Source organism: Mya arenaria, chromosome 2, assembly GCF_026914265.1.
Source record: "Mya arenaria isolate MELC-2E11 chromosome 2, ASM2691426v1".
NCBI classification, from domain to species: domain Eukaryota; kingdom Metazoa; phylum Mollusca; class Bivalvia; order Myida; family Myidae; genus Mya; species Mya arenaria.
Window position 1 is genome coordinate 59725762 of NC_069123.1, and position 24378 is coordinate 59750139.

Consider the following 24378-nt stretch of genomic DNA (forward strand, 5'->3'; position numbering starts at 1 on the left):
ATTGATAAATTCATTGATTGATTTACAAATCATATAAATTATAAATTGAATTATCTATTGATCAGTGTTTTATTTATTGATTGATTGCAATATTGCATACATGAATAAATGAATTAATGTATTGCTGAATCGACCTATCACTCAATTCACCAATCATTCAAAAGCCAGTCATGCAATATATTTAAGTCGATGACGACAAAAGTTTTCGATATTAAAGTCAACCGTTCAAAATGGCGACCAAGGAAGAAGATTTGACGTTAGAGAATTGTTTAAGTATGTCCTTTGAAGGAATTTTACTTTCACGACAACCTCTGATTCGAGACGAATAAATTTATTTTCTTAATTCTGAATAAATGACAATTGCTTTTTAAATATCTATTTACTGATATAGAAATCCAACTCCAACAGTACCCCAGTTTTCCCCACCCACTAGATAGCCAGATACTGAGATAAAGCTTTACTCCAAATACCAATTGTGCGTGGACGTTTTTTATGGCAAAGCATTCGTTTGGAGATAAAAAGGATCCCGTTTATTTAGACTAGATAGATAAATTGAGTGTTATTTGTGTTAAAAAATGAAGCCTTATTTAGCTTATTTATTTACAGTTTAATAAGGGATTCCAAATCAGGGGTAGTTCCGAATCAGTCGTTTAAATTTACCTGAAAATATCTGAGAATGACCTGCATATGAAGATTTTTCTTACATATATATTGTGTTTGACGCTTTGTTATTGCTTACAACAATTTTAGAACGTGTCCTCATCAAAACTACCTTTGTGTACATGTTTACAAATATGGCACATGGAACAATTTTACTGACGCACCGGTAATGGAAATGCGCTTTGGATGAAACAACATCAAATAAATAGGTAAATACTTGTTATTTTGGGTTTTAACATAAGATATTTAGTTTAACAGATGCTAGCACCCCACAAAAATATATTGAGAATACCGTAAATGACTGGGTATAAGACGATAGGGGGTATTAGACGCAGGGAAAAAAATCTGTGAAAAATCCGAGGAAAAAACTTTTAATCTATGTTTTTGGTTAAAAGACGCATAGAAAAAATGTCAAAATCGTCCGGCATTTTCAGCCACCATGTTTGTTGACAGTGACAAAAAAAATATTTTTCGTGAAAATGGCGATGGTTATCTTTAAAACCATACAACCATTCTGTCGAGAATGAAAAGTTATGTTATGCAAAAAATATTTTGACAGTGCCCAACTTTATTTTTTATATGTAAGTTTGATTATTGTTTAATTCAATTTATTATTCAAAATAATATTGAATACCGTAATTCACAAGAGTTCGGACACCATAAATTAATTATTTTTTTCGCTCTCCGAATACATAGAAAATTATCATTTTTACATTTTATTTACATGTTTGTTTAACCTGCCTTTTTTCTTCATGTTTGGTTTTTACCACTCATTAATTTATCCGTAGTAATCAATGGTCATAAACTTATTTATTACACCTATAAGTGTAAATCCTTCATGAAGTTAATTAAAACACCATTTTATACATGCACTGAACTGAATAAACACATTCTATCGGCTTCAGATCAAAGAGTCACACTGTGTGACGTCACATAACTTACAGTTATACCCACGAGGATCTCGTGGAGAGCATGGACATTGCTATGCAGGATTAATGTACGATTATTGCTTCATATAGTCTATAAGTGTGGTACAAGTTTGAAAGCTTATTGGCAGATCGTTTTACAAACATGCCATGTCGATGTTTTCTTAATCCCTTGATTGCCCTTGTTGTTTTTTTAATCCTCAAATAAATATATCACACTTCCTTTTCAACAGGCAATAAATCGTTTAGGATGGGTAGTAACTAATTAAATTGTCACAGTGGTGTATACGGTTAGGTAATCTAGCCAGGCATTGTAAAGATAAAAATCAATAATCTTCGTCTGTGAAACTTGGTAACTATGAAAGTTATGATTGATGTATTTGGGAAATAATTATGGGTGTCCAAATATTTAGAGTGTACGAACTCTTAGGTGAATTATCGAAAAATATTTTTGTTGAAATTATAAACGTCTTACGATATACCGTATCCTGATCTTCAAGTGCCGTTTTAACCCGTATATACTCGATCAATATGACGCGAGTACATCCCTTTCTACATAAATCTAAACAAACTCTCGGCTAGAAATTGACCTCAGAAAAAAAGTTCAAAAAATTGTTACTGGGTATTATACGCAGGCATTTTTTTTCATCAAAATCTGAGGGAAAAAAGTGCGTCTAATACCCAGTCATTTACGGTAAATATTGATTTTACATTGAAAATGAAAGTGGGTTATTGCGGGAATTCCGGGTCACATGTTGGGGGCTGTCTCAAAGTCTAGTGCATTGTACAGTGTACAGTAAAAAACTTTCTGGTAAACAATTCTGCATTCTTGTGTAAAAATATTTGTTGAAAACTCAACTTTCTACATAAAATCACTTTTTAGTTGCAAGTAAAATTCATAGTGAGTGGTTTAAAGCTGCACTCTCGCATGTATACCATTTTTACAACTTTTATTTTTTTATCTCAGAAAGAGCAAATTTTTGCATAAATATCTGCAAACCAATGATATAAGATTGCTGACAAAAAATCAGATTGTAGACTATTATATTTCCGTTCGAAAATTTATGTTTTATGGCTTAAACGCTTACTTAATACGGTTAACGGTTTAAGAAAAATGCATAAAACATCATTTTTTAACTTAAATATAAAAATCTGTGATCTGATTTTTTGTCAGCAGTCTTATATCACTAATTTCCAGGGGTGTTCGGAAAAATTGGCTCGTTCCAAGACAAAAAATAAGAAATAAGAAAAGTTGTCAAAACGTTCAATCTGTGAGAGTGCAGCTTTAAGAAGTTTGAACCAAAAATACTTGTCTGAAAATTAAATGATAGAAATCATGGCCTGAAGTTTACAAAACATTACTAAGCCATTGGTTCAGTATATAAATTTATGTTATAGTAAACTTGTTCATAAAATTTTAAATGTTGCTAGATCTTATACTTAATAGTAGAAGCAACTGATGGCCATGAGGTTGTGGGTTTGCAGGGGCAAACCTGGAAATTGGAAGTTAAGAGGGGTAGAACTTGTGGTTGCAAATTTGTAGCTCATTTTAGTTAGAAATCATCAGTGAGTATCTTGTAAGTTATTTAGTGTTTTCTTTTTACTTTATTTCTTAAAAACTTCGATGAGCTTAATCACCACATACAAGTACATTTACATACAATTCATTGACACAGTATGAAGTGTTTTACTAAAAGTGTGTTTTATTTCCAATTTCATGGTGAGAGGAACTGTGTATGCTGAAACATGTGGTGATCCAGTACCAAGTACATGTCAATGGCCAGAGCAAAATGAAGTTACATGGTGATGGTGTGGTGCTTCAATGTCAATACACTATCCAGCCAATGGCATCATGCTTTGATGAAACTGTTAAGAATTTGGAAGATACTGTTGCTGAAATGACATCTGGGAGTGCAATGAACCTTGTGATCAGAAATATAAACAGTTGGATTTACTTTGTATTGAAATTTTATCAGATAATGGGACAATTATACTTTTAGCTTTTCTTTTTTGAATTTTAAGAAAACAGTCGAGGAATTGTGATACCCTTGGCAGTTCAGATAAGATAACGTTTAAGATATTCAAATGAAACTTGGTACACATGTTTCAATAGCAACTTCATTGGGCAAAACTCCAGCTTAGAAAATGAGTGAGTAGTAATGCCCATTTTCTACTATTTTCTACACCATCATTATCTTATTCCATCATATCTCCATTTCATATATACCATGTGTGTTATCTTTATTTGTTACATATTCTTTTTATTTAATTTCTAGTCAGTGACTGGTACTGCATGTGTTAAAGGTATTAACAAAGCCAGTAGACACTGGTTTATATATTCCATGTATATTTTGTCACAATTTATTTTTGTTACTGGTCTGTGTTAAAGGTATTAACAAAAAATAAATATAGTTACAAAAGATATTTGTTACATTCAGCCCTACTTCAAATACATTAACAAGATTGATGGCAGAATCAATCATTTTGGATTTTCACTTGACCACCTGTCTGAAACCCCACATCCTTACTTTAACCCACCAGCCTTACTTTTTCATTTGACTAGGACAAACGATTATGTAAAATAAAGTTAAATATGACCAACCTTCATATTTATAAAAAAAAAAAAGTGCCTGTCAATGAGATACCGCAAGTTCATTATTTCTAACTAGCCTATTTTTTTCTAAATAAAATCCACCCAAACACCCAATTTAATTTTTCAAGTCCGCATGAGAATCAAAGAAAAAAATTCTTTGGCCTTTTCCATGTTTGTTTCGACATGTGTTTGACAGTTCAAGTTGATTTTGAAACGACCCCCAACTTCAGAGAACAGAAGATGCAGTGATTGGATAATACAGCCTAACATATCACGTGATCCTAAACACCTTCAATTGATTCGGAATTCCTACAACGAGTGTGTATATTTAGACAACAAGATATATGGACTTCAGAAGTCTCATCATAATTTGAAAGTAATAAAAATCTAGTCCATATATATGAGCTCCTGAACATGTATTGTTTCATTTAACTGACTATCCTAATATTTATACAGCACTGGATTTGTCCTTACTGATTCGGAATCCCTTAATGGACTGTATATACATCAATTATGTTCCCTTACTATATTTATTTATTTTATGCATTATGTCAAGTGTGATTAAAGTGTCATTTGATATGAACCATGCATTGTTCCAGCTAAGCCTAAATAGCAGGGGAGTGCTTTGCTGCTCTTCAGGCATCCTGCTGCCCATTTTTAAAATGCCCCACTGTGCCCTTTTGTTTGACAGAGCTGCCTTTGATGATTATGAAAGATGTTTGATATATATTGTCAAGCCAATTCAGAAATATGTATGAAAATAATAATTTTACATAATTTGGTACTTAAGTAAAGGCAATAGCTATGGTTTACATAAGAAACTATAAGTATTAAAAGTAGTTGCATAGTACACTGGAACTACTTTTTACTTAAAGTGTACTCATCATCAGTGTTTTAAATAAGAACCACATGCCAGCCAAAATGGACAGTTCAGATGGCAATTCGGCAGGTTAAAACTTGGGAAAAAATGTAAATTTTTAGTAGAATAATTTGTAGCTGGTTGTTTACTTCACTTCTTGAGACGGTTTAATCCAAACTTTGAAAACCCTGCCTTATGCTATTTGGTTAAGTTTATTGTACAGCTTGGTTTCACTGAATAAAGTGTAATGACGAAAGATTCAGACTGCTTACACATTTAAGTGCAAACTTACATGTATTTTACATGCACAAAATTCTTGATCCTAAATGCAGAACTTAATTGATTGAAAACACCAGACAGAGCTGACTTCCCTTCGCATTAACAAACACAGGAACAAACTATGATATTCCTCTCTATTTCAGATAATGCCACCAATCCAGCCCACAAGACAGAGGACTGGGATGCCATGGCCCAGTTTACAGAGCTTGTCAATAATGAGATCGAAGGACCACATTATGCTGTGCGGCTCCTTGCTCATAAGATACAGTCACCCATTGAAAGGGAAGCTCTGTATGCTCTGACAGTATGTACTTTTATATAATTATGGGAACATTTATAAATAATGGTTATCAGCCTTATTGTGCAGCTTTAATACTATATAGTATAGATCAGTTGTTAACCGTCTCTGTGGCCTAGTGGTTGAGCGTCCGCCTATGGAGCGGGAGGTCGTGGGTTCAATCCCTGGCAGCGTCATACCAAAAGATGCTAAAAGTTGGTACAAGTAGCTCCCTTGTCTGGCGCTCAGCATTTAAAGGGTAGTGCTTGGAGGGTAGTGCTTGGAAAAGTGTCGTACTCAGTACTGGTTTAACCCAGGAAAGTTGTACCCCGTGTATCGATGCTTTTCACCGAGCACGTAAAAGAACCAAGGGGTCTCTTTGAAAAAGAGCTATGGTATAGCACCCTGACTTCCATGTATCCCACCACTATCTCTTCAGCATGCTGTCACTTCAGCAAAAAACAAAGGACCCGTTCAATAAATCAATCGGCATTTAGAATAAGTGCTTGCACTTTCACGGGTTATCCTTGACCCAAGGTCTAAAGAGATACATACAAACATTGCTCCGGTTCACTTAAAGTAAGATTGTACATTCTAATAGCTGATTCATTTCCCTAAAAAATTGGGAATTGTTTGACGTATAACTTGTCTAATATTTCATTACAGGTTATTGAGCTGTGCATCAAGAACTGTGGCAGAAGGTTTCACAATGAGATCGGGAAATTCCGATTCCTGAATGAATTGATCAAGGTCATTTCTCCTAAGGTGAGTGTAAATCTGAATGTAGGTCAAGTCACATGAAGGGTGATAGAAAAGCAGAGTATTCTGGTAAGAAAATGATAGTGAAATTTGCTGTCATAAGTAAGACAGAAACATTTCACAGTCTATTTTCATGTTTTCAATGGTTTTGTGGGGGAAAGATACATGTACCGGTGCATGTATATTGGAGACATACAAAAATGCAGCTTTGAGAATACCTGTCATTGACATTTGGTCATAACATACATGCATGATGATAGAGCAAATATTCAAGTAATGTGCAAACCTAAGTAGCATGTACTCACATTCTTAAAATATTGTCATTTGTTGATTTCAGTATCTGGGCACGAAGACATCAGAGAGGGTTAAGACTAGGTGTATAGAGCTGATATACTGCTGGCACAAGGGTCTGCCCCACGAGCCCAAAATAGCAGAGGCCTATGTGATGCTTAAACAGCAGGGCATTGTCAAGGAAGACCCTAAACACATGGATGAGGTGAGTATTGAAATAACATTGTTTTACTAATTATTGGCTTGTAAAAGAAGTTTTCATTGTTCTTACTTAATAATTAATTCCTTGGCATTTTTCAATACATTAATGATTGAAGTAAGGTCTTTGTTGTAGTGCACATAGTGCAATGATAGTGTTGGTGGCACATATAATTGTAGGTCAGGTGTTCATAAAATTTTAGCAAAAATACCAAAAAAAATTCTGCAGGATATTTAAAAAAAATATTTCATGACATTTGATTAGTTCACTTACATACACAAACATACACACAGTCATGCTTTCACACTGGCACATACACCCTTGACCCGTCAGCACCACAGTCAATGATTGTATTTTCAGGTTCTTTATATTTTGCTTTTTTGGTGTGTCATTTAGGATCAAAAACTATGTCTCTGTAGCTTATCTTTTTGAAAAGCTGATGTATGCCCCTTGATTGTCAAGAAATGAAATGTTCACTCTGTGGATCTCTTGTATTTGATCTCCTCATTTATACAGGCTTCCCTGAGCTTGCCAAAACCACCTCCTGCTGAGGAAAGAAGAGCCCCATTCGAGGATGATGAAAAAGCAAAGGTAAGACTAGTTAAAACAAAGCAGTGCTGGTATTTGCGGAAAGTCCATCTACAATTCTGCTATATAAGAACAACAGCATAAGTTCCGCATAAGGTCTCACTGCCTCCTGATTTCTACAGTTATGTTAGAAGAAATGTCAAGCAGTTCAACTCTTCAATTATGGAAATTTCATGTATTATGAGCAAATATGTAATATAATTTTGTTGTTATTCTTCTGCATTATAGCCAGCTTTCTTATTTATAATAATATTGTGTGTTTCAGCTGCTCGCAAAGTTGCTGAAGAGTAAAAACCCGGATGATCTGCAAGCAGCCAACAGATTAATCAAAAACATGGTGAAACAGGTACCGACTCAGTGTAGATAACTTTCTCACAGGTCTACACTAGTCATAACTGTGATACATTAATTGTTTTGCTTTTATATTTCTATAATATATTTAGTCCACATTCAAAACATGTGTTTCATGACAACTATGATCAAAAGGCCTTTTAACAGTTATGTAATCTTTATGTAAAACTTTTGAGATTGATGACTAAGACCACATCGTCATCTTGTGCCTATTCTGGCTTCAGGACTCTGATCGTATAGAGCGTGTATCTCGGCGTATCAATGAGCTAGAGGCGATTCATTCCAATGTAAAGCTGCTCAATGAAATGGTCTCCTGCTACAGCCCCCAGTCTACAACCGAATCGGAGAAGGAAATGATGAAGGTATAGAAACTTGGCTCATATACTAGAAAATGGCAATAGTTAATAAGCTTACCAATATTAAGAGTCTTATTTGAGTGTATGGAGCTTTGTCTTTCCTACGGAGTGGGAGGTTGTGGGTTCGCTTTATACTTAGCATGTAAAAGAACAAAGGTGTCTCTTCGAAAAAAGCTAGGTCTCTTCTGCTGTCCTTTCAGCAAAAACAAAGGACCCCGTTGGAAAGAAGTGCTTGCATTTTCACGGGTTATCCTTGACTGCAAAGTCTAAAGATATACATACATAAACTTACTTGAAATGAAAGGAATGTTAAGGATATTATTAACTCCAGCAGTGGTATCTTGGAAATATGACATTTGGATCCACAAGCCATCTTTGAGTGAGAATGATCTTGTGGAATAGGTGTCTGCCTCTAGACCAGCAGGTTTGGGGTTTGTTCCCCCCATAGACATTATCTTAGCCTCTCAAAAGGCACACCAGTACTTGTTTCCAACCAGGAAACACCCTCAAAAGATGTTTATATAAGCTAACAGCTCTCTTCACAAGCTAAAGTACATCAGTACATGTATAAACAAAGACAACTTTCTCTACAACTTGATTTTTTTTTTATAACAAACCTGTCAATGTAGAATTCATCTTTAAAGCAAGTTCACCAAAATGCTTGTGCTTATTTTGACTTGTCTTTTAGTGCCCTACCAGTTTCCCTAGGAAAAACTGGTCTGTGCAATAACTCACAAACCTTTGTGTATGCAAGCTAGGTTAATTAAAGTTTGTGGATAGTGGCCCATAAGGAGATTATGACTGGATCTTTCATAACTCAAAAATAATAAAAGCTACACTCTTGAAAGTATGTAGAAAGAAGGCCATTAGGAAATAATGCTCATCTTCGGATAAAAATTTTGATTGCAAAGGCAACTAAAATAATGAAAATGCTAGATATATGAAACTGTACAAGTGGCCAATAAAGAAATCATGGAAATTATTTAAAATATTGTTACTATGGCAACAAAACCAGAAGGAGACTATTGTATTGCCACCAAAACTCAGAGACTTGTTAAAAATGCTTTCTTATTAAGGCAACTGAAATAAAACAAATAAAATACTCTTTTTTTATTTGCAGGAGTTGTATGAGTCTCTAGAGAAGTTGCGGCCCAAGTTGTTCCGTCTTGCTAGTGAGACGGAGGAGTGTGACACTGATGCTCTACGTATGTACTCTTGTGGTAATCATAAAGCAACATACGTAGGAATGTATGGAATATTTTGAATGGAAAGGAAAGTTTAGTTTGCTGGGCCAATAAAGATTCTTTAAATATACATGACATTTGTTTGGTGCAGTTTTGTACCTTTCAGGGAACAGCTTAAATCAAGTGCTTTTAACTATTGCAACATTATTGTTCTGTGTCACTTTGATGTGTAGGTATAAAACTCCAACATTCAAAAAACAAACAAACTGTCTAAATCTTAAACAGTTTGTTGACAGGTAGAGAGTAGAAAGAAATATTCTGTTGTCAAATAAGCCAAATTTTCCATGGTTTATGTTTTTCTTGTGCAGAAACTATCCTGAAGGCGAATGATGAAGTGTCCCTGATCATGGCTGACTACAAGAAGACTGTAGAGGGCATCACACAGAATGGACAGGGGGACAACCAGCGAGGTATGCAAGTGATACATATAAGTCAGATGAAAGCAGTTTGTAGAAGTTTTACAAACAAACACATAATGGCATACATGTGCATGTTGAAAAACATTTGGTTAGTTCATAATGTACAATAAATAAAGTAAAAGTGTTCTCTAAAAGGTCAGAATTCTTAAAACATCTTAAGTCAATTCTTAACTTGAGTCGATTTCCTTAAAATGTCCATATTAGAATTTAATGAAAAGTACAAGTGTTTTTAATATAAAAAATGAATATTACATGAAAAATAATGAAAATAAAATATTTTAGGTATTTTCCAGTTATTATATCACATGATTAGTGAGATACTCAACTAAAGAAAACAACTTAAGTTAGGAAATGACTTGAGATGTTTTATGAATAACAGCCAAGTTCTTTATCCTTTTCTGCATCTTATGTTTGAAATACTCATCTATGTTGTTTTGGGGAATTATGGCAGCTGATGTTTATTTTCAGAGGCCCTTATGAAAGCCACGGGCACAAGTCAGTATCATTTCATACATAACTTCCATTCATGTACTGCAGTCAAGTATAACTTCCCTTCTTACACATTAAGACAATCTTACAATGATTCAGAAACATTCATGCTTATTTGTATGTTAAAGTTTGAATATATTTTTTTGTTTTCCTTGTTTCATTCGTCTATTAATTTTCATTCTACATGCATGCAGTTATTTTAATAGAAGTCATTAGAAGTTAGTACCATCTATATTCCTACTTTCTGTTCGGTAATATTAAAACTGGTTTAGAATTTTGTTGAAGTCCATTTTTAGTTTTATTGACCCTAGTCTATTACTCATATTGACCATTATGTTCTGGACATTATACCTGGCTTTATACTTGTAGCACACAGGCAGAAACCATCACATGTAAGTCCACCCTCACCCACATATTATCACCACCCCCTGTCTCCCTACAGGTGGGGGCAGTTCCCTGGTGGACCTTGCCTTCGACCAGCCCCCAGCCTACACCGCCAACATGGCTGCCCAATCGTTCGGGGGCCTTGATGATGAGATGCTCCACCTAGGTACAGGTACATACGGCACTAACTCGACTTGTTACATGATATTTACAGGTGCTAGAGTTGGATTAGGCTTTGTGGAGATGGCTTTTGGAGAGTTATGTAGTGACTGTGTTGGATCCATTTACTTTAGCTAAAAGAATATGAAGAGAGATAGGTGGAACAGTATTATGTGGTAATTGAGCTGCAGATAAGATTTTTGGTCTAGTTCTATTTTAAGCCCTGATATTTTAAGCAAAGCTTCACTCTTAAAAGTTCAGTAGATTAATACCTTACTTACGGCTACAGGTACACATCCCGATCCATTAATAGGATGTATTGATTAAATGCGATGCATTTTGATACACGAAGGATTAAATCCCTTGCATTTTTTTAAAATAATTTTTAATGCTTGTATAAACATGCACCTTATCTGGAACTGTGATAATTTCCCTTGAGCATGAATGATGTATATTCAGTTGATAAAAAAAGTACAATTTTTGTACATTTAAAACATTAAAAAATATTTTATTTACCAAATGCATGTTTTACAGGAATTTATTTAATTTTCCAAGTTTGAAGGGTATGTAATGACAGTCCAAGATTTTCTTTATAAAAATGTTTTCTCTGTACTCAACTTTATTAAAAGTTTATTTTTGTTCTTCAAGCTGAATAAAATATTTCAAACTATTCAATGTGTTACCAGGTCTACGGTCTCCAAGTACCCCAGGAACTGGAACCACCCAGACCTCAGATAGTCTCTTGTCGGACCTAGACTCAATATTCACATCAGCTGCACCGACTCAACAAACAAATGTAAGTGGACATCATTTATTGACAGCTCCACTGCAACAACAAACAAATATATCTATCTATCTCTGTTTAATGTCAACTCCTCTTCCGAGTGTTACTGACATGTAATATAAGTGGACATCATTCATTGACAGCTCCGCTGCAACAAGAAATAAATGTAAGTCACTTCATCGGCCCAACAAATATAAAGGTTTGCTTGTTTGTTTTTGAATCCAAACATAGAAAGGGTCCATTCAATAGTGAATGTTGTTCTGGCTAGAGTTAATATTGAGGATGGTATTCAAGTGTTATTTAGCCTATCTTATAAAACAGATTTGAAAGAAATATTAAACACGCCTCAATTATTTTTTTTCAGTTTTTCCCTGGTCAGCAGATGACCACATCACTGAACACTATGTCCATGAACAACTCCGTGTCTTACCCCGGTATGGGGACACAAGCTGGGGTCAGTTTAGGGAATTACCAGCCCCTTAACCCCATGCAGACATCTCAACCTCCAGTCAGCACAGTTCCTGCCACAAAAACAGGTATGCAAAGATACAGACGGGATGGAATGTTATTGCCATGGGGGTCTTTGGTCTTGATATATAGTTATTTGTTTTGATTTTTGACAATGAACATTCTCTTAGTAAAATTAATTAGCATTAGGTAATTTTATACAATACTTTTATGATATTTAGAGACTCAAGGAGTTTCGCAGATAGTATTGTAATTCTAACATTTATGTTTGTCTTTGTTTAATGTGTACCCTGGAACCTGTATTGTGGTGGTTATATATGTGAAATTTGCCTGATTGTGCCATTCCTGTTCCTATAGGTTCAGTGTTTGACATGAGCCCTGCTGTGCCCTCATCCCAGGCAATGGAGGACCTAGACTTGCTTGGCCAGTCTCTCATGCAACAGAGCCTCAGTACAAACAAGGCCAGCTACTCATTTGAAAAACCAGTGTAAGTACATGAAGAAAGATAACGTTGCTATCATCATCATCATCATCATCATCATCATCATCATCATCATCATCATCATCATCATCAAAACCAGTGTAAGTACATGTAGATAGATAACTTTGCTATCATCATTATCATCATCATCATCATCATCATCATCATCATCTCCAGTGATTGCATCACCCTGCAAGGAGAATTCTTGCAATTGCTTTGAAATGGATATGGTATTTATTTAATATTTATCTTCGAGCTAGAACATGATAGTCTTAATACAAGTAGTATAACAATTATATTGATTTACTTTAAGCACCAGTACTTGTCAAATAACAAATCAACTATGAATTTCATGGGTTTTATTAGTTATTTCATCGTTACTTTTCTTTTAAAGACCTGTAGAAAAAAAGACGTTAAACCAACTGGCCTCCTCCAGCCAGGCTACCCCTGTGTCCTGGCCTGCACCCACTTTCTCTACCCCAGTACAGCCCCAGGCCCCTGTTGCAATGACAAGCAAGCCTATCCCCGCTGCCATGGTGAGCCACCCTCCCCCAGTATCCACAGTTACCGGCTCAATGACAACAACAGTGATGGGAACCTCACAAGCCACTCCAAACTCTGGGGAGGTTCAGCCCCTCACTGATGTGTTCGTACCACTTGAGAGTATCAAACCAGGTGTGTACCATTGAATATTTGTATTCATAGAACATTGCATAGAATATTCAATAGCTGCTTTGACTCAATTAATTGAGCGCAGTATTAATTCTGTTTGCAGAATTACTTTTCAAGTTTTGAAACAGTGAAATGTTAGAGGCTTTAACTCTGTGCTAATTGGTCAAGTGAATTTTCAATCAAGTTCAATAGTTTAGCCTGTTGAAGGACTTTTCACATCAAAGACACTAACTGCCACCATCAGTAATTTGACCTATTCTTTGATGTATCACCAGAAGCTAAATACTGAAGAGGCCTGTCCATATCCCCCAAAACATTCATATATTACAGTTTGCATTGGTTTCACTTTAATATAAGTGATATCTTAGGTTTAAATTTGGTTGAAAAACGATGCAGTGACCAACGAAATGGTTTGAATTTTTGGAAATGTTGGTTTTTAAGAGAGTAGGACGTAACACCTCTTGCTTATTGTTGTATAGTTGGACAAACAAGCCTGATCATGTTTACAAGGACAAAATACCACCTAAAGTTTTGAGTAGTGTGGACCAAATCTTCACCAAAACACCAATCAGACTGAACTAACTGGACTATACATGTGCTAGGAGCTAAAAACTAGATGCTAAGTAACACTTTGTAACAAAGAATTGTTAGTATATTGTTAGTATATAATATAACAAGTGTCATACTAAAGTTAGGATGAAGGCATTTTTTAAAGATTTAATTCCGGGTCATAAAAGAGAGTTCTATACTAAGTATAATATGTTAATTCTATAAACCAGTGAGTGTGATTTGGTTCAGGGGTGTTTTGTCCACCCTTGTTAAATCATTAGGTGATATTTTGTTGTCTTTGTAAACAATATATATATTTTTTGTGCACCTATGCAAAAATGAGCAGGAGGTGTTTTGTCAGGGGGTTGATTTGTCCGGCTCCGCTTTGAAGCTCATGTAAGAGCCATATAAATTGGCTGTGTCTTCAGGTGGAAAATGGCATTGCAATCATGATTTGTTATAAACTGATCGATGTGCAAGTTTGTTGCACACAACAGTATTTTTAAGATAGTTTTAAATTATCTCAAAACGTTTCTTAAAGAGAAAATAGTGAATATCAAAGATTATGTTGCCATTGGTGGATCCAGTTTTTTTGTTAATACACATGTAAGATGATTATTTGATTTTGGCATATGCAAAATTGCAGGCACAACCCCCCCAGTTACAGCTTATGACAAGAACGGCCTGAAAGTGTTGATCTTGGTTACCCAGAACACGCCGCGGGATGACGTCACTGTTATGGTGATCTCCGTCATCAGTATCAACACTGTTCCTGTCAAATCATTCGTGTTTCAGGCTGCAGTGCCAAAGGTAAATTGGATTTTTGAAGATTGTTGTTTCTGTAGATTAAAAAATGTAGAAATATAAGGTCTTGAATTTACACATGTATAGTGATAATGATATCATGAACTCCAGGTATTGTTATGCCCCCTTTTGAAAAAAGTGGGGTATATTGTTTTGCACATGTCGGTCGGTCGGTCTGTCTGTCTGTCGGTCGGTCGGTCGGAATACCAAATGGTTTCCGATCAATAACTTGAGAACGCTTTGACCGAGGGACCTCATACTTGGTATGTGTATTGGTCATCACCAGCAGATGAACCCTATTGATTTTGAGGTCAGTGGGTCAAAGGTCAAGGTCAGTGTGACCTTTACATGAAAAACGGTTTCCGATCAATAACTTGAGAACGCTTTGACCCAGGAACCTCATACTTGGTAGGTGTATTGGTCATGACCAGCAGATGAACCCTATTGATTTTGAGGTCAGTGGGTCAAAGGTCAAGGTCAGTGTGACCTTAACATGAAAAACGGTTTCCGATCAATAACTTGAGAACGCTTTGACCCAGGGACCTCATACTAGGTAGGCTTATTGGTCATGACCAGCAGATGAACCCTATTGATTTTGAGGTCAGTGGGTCAAAGGTCAAGGTCAGTGTGACCTTTACATGAAAAACGGTTTCCGATCAATAACTTGAGAACGCTTTGACCCAGGAACCTCATACTTGGTAGGTGTATTGGTCATGACCAGCAGATGAACCCTATTGATTTTGAGGTCAGTGGGTCAAAGGTCAAGGTCAGTGTGACCTTTACATGAAAAACGGTTTCCGATCAATAACTTGAGAACGCTTTGACCCAGGAACCTCATACTTGGTAGGTGTATTGGTCATGACCAGCAGATGAACCCTATTGATTTTGAGGTCAGTGGGTCAAAGGTCAAGGTCAGTGTGACCTTAACATGAAAAACGGTTTCTGATCAATAACTTGAGAACGCTTTGACCCAGGGACCTCATACTAGGTAGGCTTATTGGTCATGACCAGCAGATGAACCCTATTGATTTTGAGGTCAGTGGGTCAAAGGTCAAGGTCAGTGTGACCTTTACATGAAAAACGGTTTCCGATCAATAACTTGAGAACGCTTTGACCCAGGAACCTCATACTTGGTAGGTGTATTGGTCATGACCAGCAGATGAACCCTATTGATTTTGAGGTCAAAGGTCAAGGTCAGTGTGACCTTAACATGAAAAACGGTTTCCGATCAATAACTTGAGAACGCTTTGACCCAGGGACCTCATACTAGGTAGGCTTATTGGTCATGACCAGCAGATGAACCCTATTGATTTTGAGGTCAGTGGGTCAAAGGTCAAGGTCAGTGTGACCTTTACATGAAAAACGGTTTCCGATCAATAACTTGAGAACGCTTTGACCCAGGGACCTCATACTTGGTAGGTGTATTGGTCATGACCAGCAGATGAACCCTATTGATTTTGAGGTCAGTGGGTCAAAGGTCAAGGTCAGTGTGACCTTAACATGAAAAACGGTTTCCGATCAATAACTTGAGAACGCTTTGACCCAGGGACCTCATACTAGGTAGGCTTATTGGTCATGACCAGCAGATGAACCCTATTGATTTTGAGGTCAGTGGGTCAAAGGTCAAGGTCAGTGTGACTGTAAGCTGAAAAAAGGTTTTCTGATTGTCCATATTTTTTTAATGCATGCACAGATGATTGGGATTGATGTATAAATGTTTGTATAGAAATGATTTTCTTTTATGTTACTATTTTAGTTGGGCATTTATTTGCCTTCTTAAGTTATCATAAGTAGATGACCTGCCTCATATGCATCCAATGACAAATCAGCTGTCATTTCAGTCCATGCATATTTCATTCAATTGTCCAAATATTTCTGGCAACTTGGCGCTCAGGGGGCATAATGTTTGACAACTATCTCTTGTTTATACATGTTTCTGTGAATTATGACTTCTCATAATTGCAATCATGAACTCAGGACATTGGGAATTCATGTTAATGTACATAATGACACTCATAACCTCAAGGTATTGGGAATACATGTTAATGTACATAATGGCTTCTCATAATGGCAATTATCAACTCAAGGTATTGGGAATTCATGTTAATGTACATAATGGCTTCTCATAATGGCAATTATCAACTCAAGATATTGGGAATTCATGTTAATGTACATAATGGCTTCTCATAATGGCAATCTAGAACTCAAGATATTTGGAATTCATGTTAATGTACATAATGGCTTCTCATAATGGCAATCTAGAACTCAAGATATTGGGAATTTGTGTTAATGTACATAATGGCTTCTCATAATGGCAATCATTAACTCAAGATATTGGGAATTCATGTTAATGTACATAATGGCTTCTCATAATGGCAATCTAAAACTCAAGATATTGGGAATTTGTGTTAATGTACATAATGGCTTCTCATAATGGCAATCATTAACTCAAGATATTGGGAATTCATGTTAATGTACATAATGGCTTCTCATAATGGCAATTATCAACTCAAGATAATGGCATCTCATAATGGCAATCAAGAACTCAAGATATTGGGAATACATGGACCCGTACATAATGATTTCTCATGAATGCAATGCTTAAGCTGTCCAGTTTTAACAGAGTGTGGCAAAGTCTGGTTCTGTTGTCTTTGACAAGAAAACATAATTATTGGCATTCATATGTTTCTCATTATTTACATTTCTGTGGTACATAGTGATACACACTTGTGTATACTTCAGATAATGAAGGTGAAACTCCAGCCCCCCTCTGGAACGGACCTGCCGGCCTTCAACCCGATACTACCCCCTTCTGCCATCACGCAGGTTTTACTGCTAGCAAACCCTCAACAGGTATAACTGAACTCATTAACCTTAATCAGGGGTTCTAAAGTTCAGGATTGATCCTTTCATCTTCAGACTATTGTGCTATTGTTAAAGATTTCTTTTTGCATCAAAAACAGAAACAAGTACCTTGAAAAAAATATATATAACCTTGGAAGCAATTATTAAAAGGGATCAAAGCCTGCCTTGGGCATGAATCCCTCAACCAAACAGTCCGTCTGGCTATTTTTTTTAGGAATGACAATTATCAGCTGTTACGAATACAATGTGTTTATACCACGTGATAAATTACGTCATATATGCTACATTGGAAGGCAACATTTTGCTTTAGTTTCATCAAACAGTTTGACAATCCTGTTTCCAAAATAATATTTTGACAGTGCTCCGTCAGACAGCTGTATTGTAAACAGGTTTGTTGATGTGTTTTAAGAAACTAAACACTAAATCAAACTCTGGTTAAAGGCATCGGAAAGTTATCTTTGTTTAAAGTCTTCATTTGATGCAGCATTTATGACGCAATTTATCACATGGTATAAACACACTGAAGTAGAACCCCTGCTTGTTGAATCCCGTTTAATACAAGCTAACAGTTTGTTTGTTTTAAAGAAAAAAGTTGAGGTACTGCTATAGACTTGGTGGCTTTAAGTGCAAGCAGTTGAGATATTAACATAAAATTTGTAACTATTATTTTTAGCAAGTACCATAACTCTAGCTAAATTATTTATTGAGTTATGACTCTTGATCAATAAGCGTTGACAATCTGCTTGAAGTGTTATTGCTCAATAATCTTAAAAGTTTGATTTAAAACTGAAGCACATGTATGTATTGTAAATCACTTAAAGTCCAACATTTGTACTCGCCTCAGCTTTAACTTATACATAATTGCCTTTTTTTTTCTCTTTTTTTCAGGAGAAGATTCGTTTAAAGTTCAAGATATCATATATGCTAAATGATCAAATGCATTCCGATGTGGGAGACATTGATGGTTTTGGTGTATAGCTGTGCAGTATGTCATGACTGTACAGTATAGTATCACACGGTGTATAGCTGTGCAGTATGTCATGACTGTACAGTACAGTACAGTATCACACGGTGTATAGCTATGCAGTATGTCATGACTGTACAGTATAGTATCACACGGTGTATAGCTGTGCAGTATGTCATGACTGTACAGTGCAGTATCACACAGTGTATAGCTGTGCAGTATGTCATGACTGTACAGTATAGTATCACACGGTGTATAGCTGTGCAGTATGTCATGACTGTACAGTACAGTACAGTATCACACGGTGTATAGCTATGCAGTATGTCATGACTGTACAGTACAGTACAGTATCACACGGTGTATAGCTATGCAGTATGTCATGACTGTACAGTGCAGTATCACACAGTGTATAGCTGTGCAGTATGTCATGACTGTACAGTACAGTATCACACGGTGTATAGCTGTGCAGTATGTCATGACTGTACAGTATAGTATCACACGGTGTATAGCTGTGCAGTATGTCATGACTGTACAGTACAGTACAGTACAGTATCACACGGTGTATAGCTATGCAGTATGTCATGACTGTACAGTGCAGTATCACACAGTGTATAGCTGTGCAGTATGTCATGACTGTACAGTACAGTATCACACGGTGTATAGCTGTGCAGTATGTCATGACTGTACAGTACAGTACAGTATCACACGGTGTATAGCTATGCAGTATGTCATGACTGTACAGTGCAGTATCACACAGTGTATAGCTGTGCAGTATGTCATGACTGTACAGTACAGTACAGTATCACACGGTGTATAGCTGTGCAGTATGTCATGACTGTACAGTATCACACGGTGTATAGCTGTGCAGTATGTCATGACTGTACAGTATCACACGGTGTATAACTGTGCAGTATGTCATGACTGTACAGTACATTATCACTCACAGTGTGTTTACATGATGACTAGAATTAACATGTTCTGTGATATGTTAAAGAGATAAGCCAATACTGTGAAATCACAATTATACATGTAGTTCAATGGATTCTACTTGAAATGACAAATAATTTAGACAAGAGATAAATGCTTTGCTTGCTTCTTAATCTTTTACATTGGTGCATTTTCAAATTGGCAGAAAAACAGTTAACTATATATTTTTATTCGATGCTTTTTCATTTATCATATAATATTACATTGAAACAAACAATAAATCTGTATACACACTCTTTAAGTAATGAATTTTATTTCTTGAGGCTGTGGGAAAATTTAATCATATCCACATTAATAATATTTTTGAACTGATTTGCACAATACATATACAATTTTTCTTATCTCAAGTATATGTACTTGTTATGAATATTTGGATATTGTATTTTTATATTAAAAAGTGACAGTGACCTGAATGTGACCAGGTAGCACTAGGGTGTAGTCCGTTGAAATATCACATAAGACACAATGTTTCTATTCAAGTTGTTGTTTATTTATTCATTCTTCTGTTCTTTCCTAAAATATGACAGTCATTTATACTATTTCCATTTCCATTTGAACTGTGTACATGGTCTGAAATTCTGAATGAAATGTGAAATGTGGTACATGTTAACATGTTATTCAAGGAAAGCTGGGTCTTTTTTCATGTTTGGGTCTTTTTTTCATGCTCGCTTTAGTTTGCTTTCAGTTGTCTGTGATCTGTAGGGTAAGATTTCAATACCCATCAGCAGTACATTGTATAAAACTGGTTAATTTTTTTGGTTTTATCAAAAGTAATCAATCAAATACTCCAAATATGCATACTAGCTAACTGTGGACATCTTTTCTAAGCTTTGTACAATTGGCTGTAGGCTGTTCATTTTTGCTTTAGTAAGTTGTTCTTAGTGACTAACTCTTCACTTTTCCGATGGAAACTAATACATGTATTGATAATCAAAGTAACATTTCTATTATAGTAGTGAAAAAGTAATTTAGCTCGGGGTAGTTATAGGGGTGTGCAATATACAGGTAGAAATTACCAAGTTCCTTTCAAAGGCTTACAGAAAAATTTGGCTTGCCACAATGAATTATGTATGAGAAGTATCATTTTAAGAGCTTGTATTTAATATGGCATAATAAATTAAAAAAAACCTTGACCTGGCCCAAATTTCTTAAGCAATCTTAAGTTCCTTGTAACAGTATTCAAGCTTGGTATATTATCGTTTTATACCTGCACTCTTACAGATTGACTGTTTTGACATTTCTTTTAGCTGATTTTGGAATCAATGCCTACTATTGAGTTATATAAGATAACTCACAATAGAACAGATCACAATTGTTTGGAAAGTTAAAAGTGTTAGTAATGCTTTTAGCCGTAAAACATCACTTTTAAATGTAAATATGGAGCACTGCAATATGATATTTTATCAGCAGTCTTGTATCACTGGATTCCAGATATTTGCACATAAATTGGCTTATTCTAAGTAAAAAAAAGAAAAGAAAGTTGTCAAAATTGTCAATCGGCGAGAGTTATGGGACTTTAAACTAAATTATCTTTCAGAAATTCATGTTCAACTTATGTGTGTTTTGTAAAATAAAGCTTAAAACAAGTAATTTGGCTGAAAGAAATAAGATACATAAGCATTTTACTTGAGCAAGATAAGCTTAAGATGTTAGAAATTTGGTCCAGTCATTCTCTGAAGTCAATTGAGTAAGCTGTACTGGAGGTAATGTTCTTGAAATGCATGTTAAGTTTAGTTTTGCTTTATCATTTTTTGTGGGGATTGATTGTTTTTCATAAAAATATGTTGTTTACTTCTGTTGAACTTTCTGTCTTGCAGTAGTGGTGCGTAGTAGTAAAGTATTTTAGTTTCAACAAAACCATGTTCTTTTGCTGTTTAATTTTGATATCACTTCTTCATTAACACTATAGGAAAAAGCTCTTCTGTGAAGACTGTCTTTAAAAAGAAATGCATGTACACCAGTGTGTTGTACAGAACTTATTTGTTTCATGAATGTGGTGTAAACAGAACATTATTTAACATTTGATGTTCACAATAATCTCATTGATAAGCTGTACACTCATTGTACAACATTTATTTGTTTTAAAATGGAAATTCATTCTCTCCTTATTTAACTTTATGTTCATAATGTATGTTACAAATAATTCTATGAACAATAAAATATTTAATCTTAAGATTTTAAAAAATGTAGTTATCTTTTGTTTCCAACCTTTTGTCGTGATTTTAAGGCATTTCATATCTAATATTGATTCTAGTATGTAAACTTAAATCAAAGGGAAATAAATATCGGTACGTTTTTATAGTGTCCTTGCCCATTGCAGACAAATTGTGTGTCACTGAAACATATTTAGCAAATGTTTCTTACACAATTAAAAGTTCTTTCCTTTCAGTTAAATATTTATTTCCATTGACAGATTAAACTGCTTAGGTGTAAGCTTCAGCATTTGAAGAAAAAGTTACTCTTGAGAGGGCGGTCAGTCCTATTACTATAAAAATGACAAGGGTCAAAAAGCTCTTCAGCTAAATATAGATAGGATTATCCAATAGAAAGTGTGGGAAAGTTAAACTCCTCCCACAGAAAGTCTGCTTGTTTTTTAACACGCAGACTCAATGCCACAACCTGAATAAAAAAAGTGCCTCAAAAATGTCTAGATATCAGGCACTCAAGCAATCTGACCTTTGGTAGGATTTGTTTGCATGGCACTCCCTGTAAAACAGCTTAAGCCACCATCATGTATGTATCTCCTTAACAAGACGCCAGATTTTTTATTTGACGATGCAATTTTGCAAGCCTATCATTCGAGCTACTGACCTAATTTTTTAACCAAGAAGACCAATATTCATACTTATCAGAGATATATTCATACAAAGTACCTATCAAATTTCATGAATATAAACAGAAACTTCCATTTGTGTGAGGAAAAATGAACATTTTTTGAATACATCAGCTTTTCCTAAAAAGGTAGTTCAAGAGATTAAGTTTTTGACCCAATATGACACACTTCACCATCTAAGATTTCATACACACAAATATTTTTAAAGCGACAGTCCGCAAATCGGGCAAATTAGCCATGAAAAAAAAAAATTTCATCTATGTGTTGATAAGCATTCCTGACTGACGAATCCAAAAAAAATTTGGTTCAAATCGACCTAGAAATGAGTTTTTCGTGTCATTTTCAATATCTCTTCTTAACTATCGGCCCCCGAGAGTTAACGGTTATATAAATAGAAAAAACAGTGGGATTCCAAAGATCTTGCGCATGCGCAGGGCGATACTATTTCCCTGTCTCTCCTCGTAAAATCCGGTCTCATCCGGTCTCATAATTCCCGGTTCATAACTTATGGCCCCAGGCAACGGATTGTGTTGCTGATGTTTATAACACGATTTTGACAATCTTATTTGTTTTTATATGTAACAAAATGGTATAAAATATATAAACATTATGTCTTAATTTATGCAATTTGTTATAGGTATACACTATTTATGCAATTCGTGTTAAAGGTGTAGAGAATGATGCGATGCAGTACAAATGCTCATGTTTTTTGCATAAAAGATTGAGGACGGCTAGAGTATGAAGTAACTTAGAATTGCACCTTTTAAATTATGTTATGTTATGTTATTGTTCTTCCTTTTATGTTTACCCCCCCCCCCCCCGACATAAAATTTTTTAAGCATAAATGATTACAATTGAAAAATACCATGTTTGCATATCCGACTCATATCGATACGATACGATATGTTTATTGCGTAAAACATTATACAATGTTCATCGCATGTAAACAAGTAAATCAATGAATGGAGAAAAAGTACACAAACACATTTTCTGGAGCTAAAAGTTGCAATGTTATAACATCCTATTATAGTAATTATGCGTGTGCTTAGACATTAAAGCTACTAGATGAAGAGTGTTTCTTTGAAGTTGCGCCATTCTGAAGTAATCAACACATTATGTCTCCATTTTTCGTTTATAATTTTGTGCTATTCGCTAATGCTAGGTTTATATTAGGCCACGATTACCACGATGTCCCGGTTCCAGAGCATCGTGGCGAACGTAACAGAGCGTGGAGTCGAATCGGGGTGATCGTGGGGGAGCGTAACGGAACGTGGTTGAATCAGGGACATCTTGGGCATCGGGACAGATTTTAAATCAAACTTAAATTTCACCACGATTGCCCCGATTCATTTTCTAATCGTGACATAGCGTGGCCTTCGTAACAAAACGTAACGGAACGTAACGAAGCGTAACAGAACGTGGAGTACAATCGCAACAGATCGGGACCAGCGTGGACACATTTTTTTCATCCCGCTTCGCTGCGACGTCTCACCAAATGTACATGCCTGTGGTGTCTTTGCAACTGCTAATGCTGTGGATTTTTGTTTTAAGATTGGCTATGTAAATACAAACGTCAATTTCGTTGTAAGTGAAATGAGGGAACATCTAGTCAGCTGTCTAGAAAATAAAAAAAAATCCGTTTTATAGAGAAAATGAAAAGTCGCGATCCCTATGAATTTCAAATTAAAAACATTCTGTTCATGTGAAATGCCAGAATTCGTCGATAATTTAGTTATTTGCGAAAATAGAACATGCAGGAAAAGATTCCACATGAAATGCGTCGGCATAAAAATTAAAATTAGACGATCAGTTGGCAGAAATACATAAGGCAACTGGTCGTGGAAGCGCATCTGCTGCAACAAAATCAATAGTTAAACAAAAGAAGGATAATAGAATTCCTGAAGTACTGAGATAACTTACAAATTTGATTTACATGTAGTCAAGCATTGTTATTTTTTGTATTACTATTATCAATAGTATACTTATAACTGAATTTAATATGAAAAAAACACACACTCAATGTGTTTGTTATTCATGACATTAATTTCAGTACATGTGCATATTTCATGTTTTTATCTTTGCCTAAATTTATTTTATGTTTTATTGATATAAAATTTGAAATAAATAGTGACATAATT

At 35.3% G+C, this 24378-nt stretch overlaps 1 protein-coding gene across 4 annotated transcripts; it reads left to right on the plus strand.

Annotated features, from left to right (window-relative positions):
• The first annotated feature begins 224 nt into the window (after positions 1–224).
• On the plus strand, positions 225–21587 carry LOC128207367 (ADP-ribosylation factor-binding protein GGA1-like). Of its 4 annotated transcripts, none has more exons than XM_052910250.1 (18): positions 225–273; positions 5461–5621; positions 6261–6359; positions 6691–6849; positions 7360–7434; positions 7697–7777; positions 8007–8144; positions 9259–9343; positions 9691–9792; positions 10270–10296; positions 10733–10846; positions 11520–11629; positions 11982–12153; positions 12443–12572; positions 12961–13241; positions 14434–14597; positions 17334–17444; positions 18345–21587. In XM_052910250.1, exons 1-18 carry the CDS (start codon positions 231–233, stop codon positions 18432–18434), a joined length of 2142 nt encoding a protein of 713 aa, XP_052766210.1. In that variant the 5' UTR covers positions 225–230; the 3' UTR covers positions 18435–21587. The 4 variants fall into 4 exon arrangements, with proteins under 4 accessions (XP_052766210.1, XP_052766216.1, XP_052766224.1 ...); XM_052910256.1 differs by having other exon boundaries at positions 10733–10840; XM_052910264.1 differs by lacking the exon at positions 10270–10296.
• The last annotated feature ends 2791 nt before the right edge of the window (positions 21588–24378 follow it).